General features: G+C 31.6%; 1 protein-coding gene across 3 annotated transcripts in view; it reads left to right on the forward strand.

Moving 5' to 3' along the window:
* The first annotated feature begins 479 nt into the window (after positions 1–479).
* The window catches only part of LOC130893671 (uncharacterized), a 38,331-nt gene continuing 28,281 nt past the window's right edge, over positions 480–10,529 (forward strand). Inside the window, exons 1-6 of one of the 3 annotated variants that reach the window (XM_057799949.1) lie at positions 480–666; positions 1,198–1,274; positions 1,375–1,498; positions 3,779–3,884; positions 8,671–8,960; positions 9,765–9,954. In XM_057799949.1, coding sequence (XP_057655932.1) covers positions 1,202–1,274; positions 1,375–1,498; positions 3,779–3,884; positions 8,671–8,960; positions 9,765–9,954 — 783 coding nt within the window. In that variant the 5' untranslated portion in view covers positions 480–666; positions 1,198–1,201. Of the gene's footprint in view, positions 667–1,197; positions 1,275–1,374; positions 1,499–3,300; positions 3,885–8,670; positions 8,961–9,764; positions 9,955–10,529 lie in introns of those variants that run through there. The other 2 variants (XM_057799947.1, XM_057799948.1) reach the window with 2 other exon arrangements.

Consider the following 10,529-nt stretch of genomic DNA (forward strand, 5'->3'; position numbering starts at 1 on the left):
AAAATTTAATTACTATGAAACAATCCAACTTATAATTGCTTGTATACAAATTTATAACGTGTATTTGAACAGTGATTATAGGAACTCATTGATTGTATCCTCTAAATGATTTATTAATGAAAAAATTGTACAGATTTTTAATTTTTTTTTTTTTTCGAAATTAGGTCGGCTGCATTTGGTTTTATAAGGAATTTCTTTTAACATCGGCAACAGTGCAGCTGCAGCTCTGAAAGCAAAATGTTCCTTTACCTTATTGGTTGGCTGTCATGACGTAAAAAAAATTGTAGCTCGCCAACCTTAAAAAAACAAATTAGGAACCTTCAATGCATTTTCAATACATTTATATTCTAATATTCGAGTTAAATTCCCTGTTTCTTCATTATATGTGTTCTTTCAACATGAATATCTAATAATCTGATTAAAAAGTTTTGTATTTAGTTAAATTAAATTTGTATTTAATATCCGCTACTTGGTAGCACTGTAAAATAATATGACAGTGACGACATACTTGGTGCATGCATTCGACCAACTGAGAAGCAAAAGTTGACAAATGAAAAAATAAAAAACCTAGATACTAGTTATGAACAATGGAGATTGCTAATAAAAATATATTAGTGGTATCATTTTTTTTGATATTTTTGACCAATTATATTATACGTAGTTAGGGTGAGTTCTAATTCTTTTACTATATTAATTATTTGGGTGGAATAAATGTATTTGCATTCTTGAATCTTGAACGTAATTTGTATTTATATTTATATAGCACACCTTGCAACATCAGCATTCTTTTTATATCCGCTTATATTCATAATTCAACAATTATAGGTATAATTTTTAATTCATTTTGAGAGGTACAAGTGTTTAAACTCTTGTCTTTCACTTGCTATAATAAATAATTCATAGTATAGTAAGAGTTTATTCATTATGCTACTTTTTATCAGTAGGGGTTGTTCATACTGTTATATCTTAATTAAATGAGTTTCGATATAGTACAGCTTTGCAAAGTAGTAATATATTATGTCCTTGAAGAATGCAATGTTAGTATTTTGCTTATTATGTTTGTTTACTTTTTTTGAGTTATTCTAAACCCAATATTCAGTAATGGATTCTCTTAAATTAATTATAATGAAAGGTAACACAAATGGAAGTATTAGTTTTGCAGTTCAAGACAGATTTTATAGATAAAATATTTTTTAGCACAATGTTTTCCAATAAATCTCAAGCGTTTCCAATTCGTGAGCAACAATGCAAACCTAGGAAAATGCAAGTGCGAGGTAATTATATTATTTGTGATGTAATAAAAAATGTTATAAAAGATATTGGAATATCATATTTTTTAATTACAACTAAATGTATTTCATTACCTATTTGCAGGTCACATAATGAGAACATCAAAAGATGATTGTTCAAAATTCACAAAGTGCAACTTTTTGCAATCCCATTTTGAATATGATTTCAGCAGTGAGATGTCAAGGCGAATTGCCCATGAGTTTATCAAGTAAGTAATTATCAAATGGCTAATTTTATTTTATAATTAACTAGTCGATATACTTTGCTAACATTTACCAATCCATCTGATTATTAGTATTTGTATTGAACATCTGTATACAAGCAATCATTTTTTCTCTATTGTTAAAATTAGTTTTGCTTTAGTTGTTATTAATGGTTGTTAAAATGTGTGTTTTAATATGCTGAAGATCGCAATGCAAAATCATATTACCCACATATTGAACGGCATTTTTTTATTGTTAATTACGTATATTATTTTTTAAATATTATTAGTCTTGCTAGTTTGAACTTGAACGTGAAATTGAACTCTCTACACAGATAATTGGCACCTAGTGTACCATTAGCAAATGGCTTATGTTTAGCTAACCACCAAAAGATTAATTGTTGAATTTCGGCCTGAAGCTTTACTTTGTTACAATGATAGTAACGTTTTACTCCTTCAGTCAAATGAACTTTTGTATTGACCAGGTCTTCTCATTTTTGATTAAATCCTCTGCGCTCCTCTCCAGTCGTAAATTTTCTTTCAAAAACCTTTGCCTTTGACATTTTTTCGTATGCTCTGTGATTTTATCACCATCTTCATCTGATTCAATTGAAGAATTCAACAGTGGAACACAAGAACTTGGTCCTGCCATTACATAGAGGAAACAAAACACACCCAAAGAACGCAAGTTATCGCACGTAACTGACTGAACAATTTGAGGTGCGGGCGTGATTAAACATCTAGGATTTTTGTAATTTGATATTAAGTATAGATTTTTACTAAAAGAATTTAGGGTACTGAAGTATTTTTTGGTGGTTATTATATTTAATCCCTTAGCAAACATGCTGATAAACAAAGTAACATATTGGTTAGAACTTCATATTCTAATGGTAAATATATTCCTAAATAAATTAAAAAAAAGCCGTGAGCAGCAGAGCTCCATCATGAAAGTCGAATTTTACGTCGAATGAAGAATTTAACTAATACACAAACAAATCTTTCCATAAAATGAATTTCTTGGAAATTATATTAATTCTCAATCTTATTTCTTTATATGGAAAAATTGCTATTCCTCAATAACTTTTCATTTCACAAGTTAACTCTCTCTCTCGAATGAAAATTCATAATTTCAATAGACCCAGTGGACTCGAACCCTCTTGTTCAATTCCAATTGACAACAAAGAAAAAATTGTCATAATGACAAGAAATTTGGAAAATGAGAAGTAAAAAAAATCACCCTAGCAACGATCATACTCGTATTATTCGTTAAATAGGAGGCGGTCCAGTTCAACAATTACAACGATCAAAATGATTTCGGGCGTTTAGTGCTAGAAGAACTGAAGAAAAAAACTTTGAACTTGAGAAAGACAATTCTTCAACATCACCCCTACATGCATGCGAAGTTTGAACCCTCTAGTTAAACTTTTTCTGGCCAAAAAATAAGAAAATATAACAAAATACATGTGAAATTTCATTTTTCAGTCGCTTTTCGTTTATATATATATATATATATATATATATATATATATATATATATATATATATATATATATATATATATATATATATATATATATATATATATATCAATTTTGTTTGAATTTGTAAAAAAACGTTTTTAATGAGGCTATGTCAAATTAACTAATAGAATCGACAACTGTACATTAATTGTATTTAAATCATGCCCACCTGTGTGGAAGCGGTCCCCAAGTATACATGCGGTCTTTAACGTATTAAGGTTCTTGGAATAAATTTTATGTGTTGTTTTATGTTTCAATAAGTGAATTGAATGAAATTTTCATTTACAGCTTAAGAACAAAACATATTCAGTAAACTCACACATTTGAAATTCATTTCTTGTCAGGCAAATAATTTTGTCAATTGTATAAACTAATTTATTTTCTTATGAACCTATATTTGAAATATAAGAAGAATCTTGAATTCAAAAAACCTGCACTCCGATCTGAAGAAACATCCTTAGTGAAGAATGAAGAAACCAAATGATCAAGTGTCAAAATTTTCACTCATTTAATATCAAAATAACAATTTTTTTCATAGAAGTTAGTAAATATTTATTCTTTTTTCAAGTAATATTTTCTGTTAATTATTTATTGATCTAAACTTTTATTTAAAACAAATATCTGAAGTCAACAATTAAATGGAGGTAATAAGAAAGCGGAAGAAAGAAGTCTGGAAGATCAGAAGAAGGCAGACGAAGATAACAAACTTATTTCTACCATCAACTCTTGACACGTTTTTTAAATATTCAAATTTTTGTATTTGTAGGAAAATGAAATCGAAAAGGAAAGTGTATAGAGAAGTTCCAACATTTGCAGATACTGTTAGAAATGAAGTGTTGTATTTACATGAATACAATTTAACTGTTTTCAAGGTAAGTTTAACAACTTCTTGACTGTTTGTGATTATGTTGTGCACATAAACACCGAAGAAATAATTCACAGCCGGTATTTGCAAGTTTTAACTTGTACTCACATATAAAATAAAGAAATAACAGACACTATTAGTTTTGGTTTGTAAGACACCGTTTCTATCTTCGCTTGACAATATGAAAGAGAATTTTTTCAAATTGTATTATTGCTTATATTTCTGCTTGAAAAAAGTTTGGTACATTAGACAAATTTTTAGGAATGTTTGGTTCTAGACCTGTATCCTCCTATTCCAGCTCTGACTGCTGTTTTAGAGCCAACCGTGTACCATTGGAGGGCATTTATGTTCATTTCTTGTGTAATATGTTGATACGACTTGTTTCTAAAGCTTAGTATTGAGTTGAATTTTTTCTCAAAGCTAAATTTTTTTTTTGGTATTTCGTCCCAAAGCATGTCCCAGGCTTCGTCTTTTGGGTGACTTTTTCCACCCGACTTTCCAATACTATATGGAGAGGTAGAAGATTTAGAGACCTACCTTACTAGGACGCCATGGCGATGTCGCCAATTACATAACTATGGCTACTTCTGGCTACCTACGATCGGTCGTTCAAGCTATTGGTTGCTTCGAGCTAAGAAATTAATTGCGACTCCAATAAAAAGAAGCGCGCGAAACAGTGGTCTGTTTAAATTTCATTGACTGTTAGGATATGTAACAAATTATGAAAGTTTTATAAAGAAAATAACTTTTATAGATATAAATAATGAAATTACAAAAAGAAGCGAGTCCAATGAGAGTGTTTAAGTGTGCCATATACCATTTCCTTCTTAGTTGGTACTATTTTTGCTACCGAGATAGCATTAGGGTATTTTTCAAATACTTTCACATTTAATAAACGGGAAAATGCGATATGGATTTTCGTATATTCGAAAAACAACCAAATCTGTTGTATTTACATTCGTGAAACCACAAGACAAAAACGCAAGCGCGGGCGCCATCAATTTCTTGAAAGGAGAGAATAGAAAGGTTTTCTCTCTTACACTTACTTCGTCTGCTTATCCTTGACATGATATCTAAGCTGGAATTTCCGGAACCGTTGGTGATATTCACACTGAACACACTACCACTACACCTACACTCACAATTACACTGTCTGACGTTCTTTTCGATAACCAAGTTATCGTCTTCAGAGACCTAAAGTAAACTTGACTTGATATGTCAAGTTCAATTGCATAAGGGTTGGTCTACTACTAAGCTCCACATAAACAGGGATGTGACTCCATGTTGTGGACATCCCCTGTTAGCAGTAATTATAGTGGATAGTGGTTGTGCCATTCATGTGGAAGTTTTCCTATCTACTCATCTCGCGGGTAATGTTCTTTTTACAGTCTCGTGTCAGAGGCGCCTTGTATTTCTAAAAAGGCACGTGTTACGTTTTTTTCGTGCATTCTCCGTAGATTTGCCTGTTTGGTGTGCCAATTGACACGAATGGAGAAATTTCTACTTCTGAATCTCTTTTCTAATATAGTTGTCGACAGGTCTTTCCATCGTATTCAATAAAAACGATATGAGGTTGAGTGGTCTGAAGGATTTGGGATGTGTGGTGTCCTTCTTTCCCGTTTTTGGTATGAAGGTTACTTTGTATCTTCTCAAAGTCTCTAGTATGTACCCCAGCTCTAGACTGCTTTTAATGAGGCGGATCAAGTATGGCAGGGTATCTTCCTGTCTTCTTGGAAGGAGAGCTGAAAAGATTCCATCCACTCCTGGCGTTTTGAATAGTTGAAAATTGTTTATAGTTTATTTTATTCGTTGCTTTAGGTTTGTTATAATAAATATCTGGCCTATTTAAAAGCTAATTTTCGTCTCATATTTATCGATATGTTTTTTATCAATACACCAACAAATCACTTTGTTTTGATTTTATTGATTCACTTTTTATCATACTTCTATTGTTAATTAATAGATAATAATGGAATGTGCGAACTCAAATCGAAACTATATTCTACGTTATAACATCTCATTTTTATATTACTCAATTTGGGATTGGTTAAAAATTCTTAAGTGCATATTTTAAATAATCGCAATTCATATAATGTATAAAAAATTTCATTTATATACACTCGTGAACAAAAACATCGACACAATTCTATTATTTTTCTAATTTTAGCATCTCAAAGCCTCATTTTAGTTTTGTAATGAGTGGTCTATGATGTTATTGAGATAAAATATCAAACGAAAAGGAATCTTATACCATGAACCCTAAAATTTCTTCTAATTATCGATTCTTGTTAATTCCCTCCGCTCCATCGCCAGTTTCTATAAACACCAACTCGGTTTTTGCTTCCGTTCAAATATCTGCTCAAACCATCCAGGAACCTCATTCACGTTTTATTTTATGCAACATTGCGCGAATCTTTCTCTTCTCATCTTTTATCGCTACCATCAAGGCATGCTCTACTTTCGTCTGAGAAGAGAACGGAGCCCAATTGTTCGTCATTCCAATTAACGTATTCTGTGGCAAATCGTAGGGGCTGATCGGTAGACTGGGGTTAATTTGTAGTGAATAGCTGGCTTTTTTGGCTCAAGTTTAGCTATCTTGAGCCTTCTTACTGTCCAGTCAGTCACAACCACTCCTCGCGTTTCTCTGAATTCTTGTTGGACTTGTTCAGCGCATTTGCTACTTTTCACTGAATCTAGTGTAGTTTCAATAGTGTGACCACTTTATCACTTGTTATGTCTAGATAGAATTCTTGTTTATTGTTAATGGGAGATGTGTATCTTTTGACGTTTCATGACCGTGATAGTGGTGGATCAGGTAGACAATTTTTTCAGTTACCCCTAATTAAAACTATTTTAAACAACCATAGAAAGGTGGTTAACGTTCATAACATACTAGGAGTTTTCGGAAACTACCATCGGGTAACCTGATCATGAACTGAATGTTCGAAAATTAATCTGGATCACTTCATTTTTGTTCGGCAACTGTCTACCCTGGTAGACCAGTGGATAAATGCGATTAGATGATGGTTATTTTCATTTGTCTTTGGTTTTTTGAACTTTTAAAGTCATTTATTCCCTATAAATGGCTGTCTACTATTAATTCTCATTAGCAGCATCATTGACAGGTTACTGATGTTTGCGGGTTTCATTTTTTTTTTGTCTTAAGGTCAGCTGCATGTCTTCTTCAATCTATCCAGCCACCCTTCGCGTTTCTCTGAACTCTTGTTGAACTTGAACACAGTGAATGCTGACAATAAATCGATCATATCTATCGGATGTGAACTTTTTTCTTTTGGAACCGTGCCTTCGATGAAAGTTTCCCTGTCTTTTGGTAACGACGGTAAACTCAGGAAACATTAGATTGACCATTTCATGCGCACTGGCCTCTTCTTGCCATAGAGTAACCGCTTTTGCAGCTTTATCACTTGTGTATCGGTTGACGTTCGAAGGTTAAATGATAATGAATGGTCAGATAAATAACATTTTATAAGAGTTAGTTAGCACAATTGTAAACAAGCATAATAAGGGTAGTTACCGATAATAATATATTGTTGGACTTTAAGAAGAAGAAACAATACAATATTTTATATCATTTCGAAGCTAATGCCACCTCTATAACGAAACTCTCTTGATGCTACGTGTAACTTCTAAACCAAATATCTAACATAAAAAAATTCAACGATTTAATTAATATTTCACCCAAATTTTTTATTGCGGTCTTCTTAAAATTGCCCTACTGATGATATAAATGCTTTTGCCATGGGGCAACTTCGTGCCATATTAGTTATATTTTATTTTTCGAATACCTTTTTCATGAGTCAAAATTACTTAAATTTGTATTTTTTGAATACCTTTTTCATGGGTCAAAAATACTAAATTTGAGATTTTTCGAACCTTTGAAACTTAATATCTCTAAAAATATCAACTTTATCGTGAAAAAATTCATAGGACCTATTTATTTGTATTTCAATGAAGAATATAAACAAAAAATTATCCGGTTGCAATTCCTTGTAATTGTTCAAACAATTTCTTCTTCTTCTTCTTCATCTTACGTTATGACTTAGTCCTGTGTTTGCAACAATGGTTGCCTGTCTGCAGCTGGGATGACGAAAACCAGCTTTCATACCATCTTGTAGGTGGTCGGGATGTATTTGGTTTTTCTTTCTTTACAATCTTTTTCAACCTGTTATCTGACATTCTTTTAACGTGGTCAACAATTGAGTTTTAAACAATATGGCGTGAAGTAATCCTGCAACATGCATTCACATCATCTGTAGGACAATTTGAAGAGGATCTTATAAAAAAATTGAGGTGGTAGTTCAGTTCAGTTTTCAGTACTCATAAGCCGATTCCTCCTGGACTATATCCACCTTATAATCATGAGATCTGTGAAATGAGAGTCACATAACGTAATGACACCACACTCATAGCTTTCCTTTTGCAAATAATCTGATTTTTTCCAAATTCTCACTTTGATATTGTGAGTCAAATGGAATGACAAACTGAGACATCATCATTCAGTTCATTGTATTCTAACCTAACCCAAAATGCAGTAGCCAATATAGGAGTAAAATAAAATAGGCACTAATCAAAAAACAAGTTAATATAACATCCAACTTTTCAATCATTTCCGTAAAACAAAAGTTGGTGTTGCATCTGATTTGAGCAAATTTAAATGGGACGTAGAGTTGTATGAGCAACACTTGAATGAGTTGAAATTATCTGAGATTTCATGCAAATAGAACGCTACTAATATTTTAATTTAGGTAATAATTATTGTTTTTTTTTTATAGGTTACCCAACTGTATCCATTTTCTGAAGAATATACACAATTCCTCATGCAATACGTACTTTTGGAATGTAAAATTTTGTATAGGAGAGAATATTATTCAAAAAATAGGGAAAAACAAACACAAGAAAGAGTGCTTCGAGTTTTGCTCAATATTTATAATGATTATTTTGAGAGTAAGCAGCTAAAGAGGAGAGAAATTACAGAGAGATCAATGAAATCCATTATTGAGATCTTTGTTAAAATCAGAACTCATTATAATTTAAAATATATCATATTAGAAAATATGACAGTGTAAGTATATATAAAACAGCTTAAGTCGCAAACCTTGTAACTCCATGAAACCAAATTTTACAGTAGACAAAAATTTTAACGATGAAAAAGATTGTATGAAGACTTGTCCTGTTTTTCCAGTAAATTAACATGCGATTTTACTAAAAGAATTATAACATTATTTGGTAATTCACCCTTTACACTCCCGCCTAATAACTCATAGAAGATACCAATAACTCCAGCACTCTATTAATTACAAGTACATACCTGTGATGGAAACAAAAACGGAGTCGTTGGAATAAAACAAAACATTTTCAACTATTTTATGTTGCTGTTGAGTGTTGCTTTCATTGGCACATCCCCATAGTTGATTTCTGTAGGTTCATATTGGTTTCGGAATTTGCTTGTATACAAGTAATTTTCTTACCAGCAAGCAATACACTCTTGAATCTAAAACCTAGTTCTTCTTGCTTCTTTTTTAGGTTAGGTTTCCAGCGTAACTTCGCATCTGGTTAATAAGGTATGGCAATATAAGTAATGTAGTTGGTCTTCTTGATTTTTAGTCTTTTAATGTAAAGCGAATATAAGCATTCCATGCTAACTGAATCAATCAAAGGATTTTCATCAATCGTCAAAATTTTGATTCAAAGTTTCAAATTGTAACTAATTTTTTTGAGTTTTTTTTATATTAGATGAGTTCAGAAATTATCTATGTAATGGTATTAAAATGTTGAAATAAAAAAAAAATGGAGTTAAACGGTTTGCGACTCTAGCTTCTAAGTAGTAAGCAGTAGTAGCCGTACATAATATTATGGTTATTTTTAGAACATTACTGAAGAAAAATGGTCATTTCGAAAAAATAGATGCGCTCAGGGATAAACCACTACCATTTTTGATGGATAGTAACTTTTCTCCGGACCCATCACTTTGTATTTACAGAAATGCTTCTACTAGTGATTATGGAACAGATGATGGATTATCTAATGCGCCACAAATATTGAACGTTGACAATTGTGTAAGTTTTACAGTTTTTAATATTGTATAAAGTGTCAAAACATTTTTGTTTCCTCGATGTATTTTTGAATATCTAAGAATTTGTGTAAATATACTATTGATAAAAAGCTTTTTTCTATAGTTAGTCTAGCACGTTGTTGCCAGAGCCAACTAGGACTAAACTAAAATCATAAACACCGAAGAATTAATTCATACTTGAAGAATAATCAACAAATCAGCTGAAACTTGCAATTTTCAACTTGTCGTACTCACACAAGTGACAAAGAAAAATTTGTTAAAGTTTATTAGATTGAAATTAAATTCAATGAATGGATTATGGGGTGGGCAAAAACTTTCCTTCGGTAGTGTATGTTATTCATTTGATTCTAGAATAGATCAAACTATCCAAAAAGGAAAGTCTGGTTAACCTGAATGTTAAAGGCTGATTTCAACTCAATAAATATTTGGAACACTTCTTCATATATTGTATTGGTTTGTCTCTCCTATAAAACAGGTGCTATCTAGAAGGTGACTGTTTCTCTAGATAGCAGTGCCTCAGTCTTTTCTCCAACATTTTTGCCAAGAACATGTGATTTT

The sequence above is a fragment of the Diorhabda carinulata genome, chromosome 5 (assembly GCF_026250575.1).
Source record: "Diorhabda carinulata isolate Delta chromosome 5, icDioCari1.1, whole genome shotgun sequence".
In the NCBI taxonomy this organism is placed as follows: domain Eukaryota; kingdom Metazoa; phylum Arthropoda; class Insecta; order Coleoptera; family Chrysomelidae; genus Diorhabda; species Diorhabda carinulata.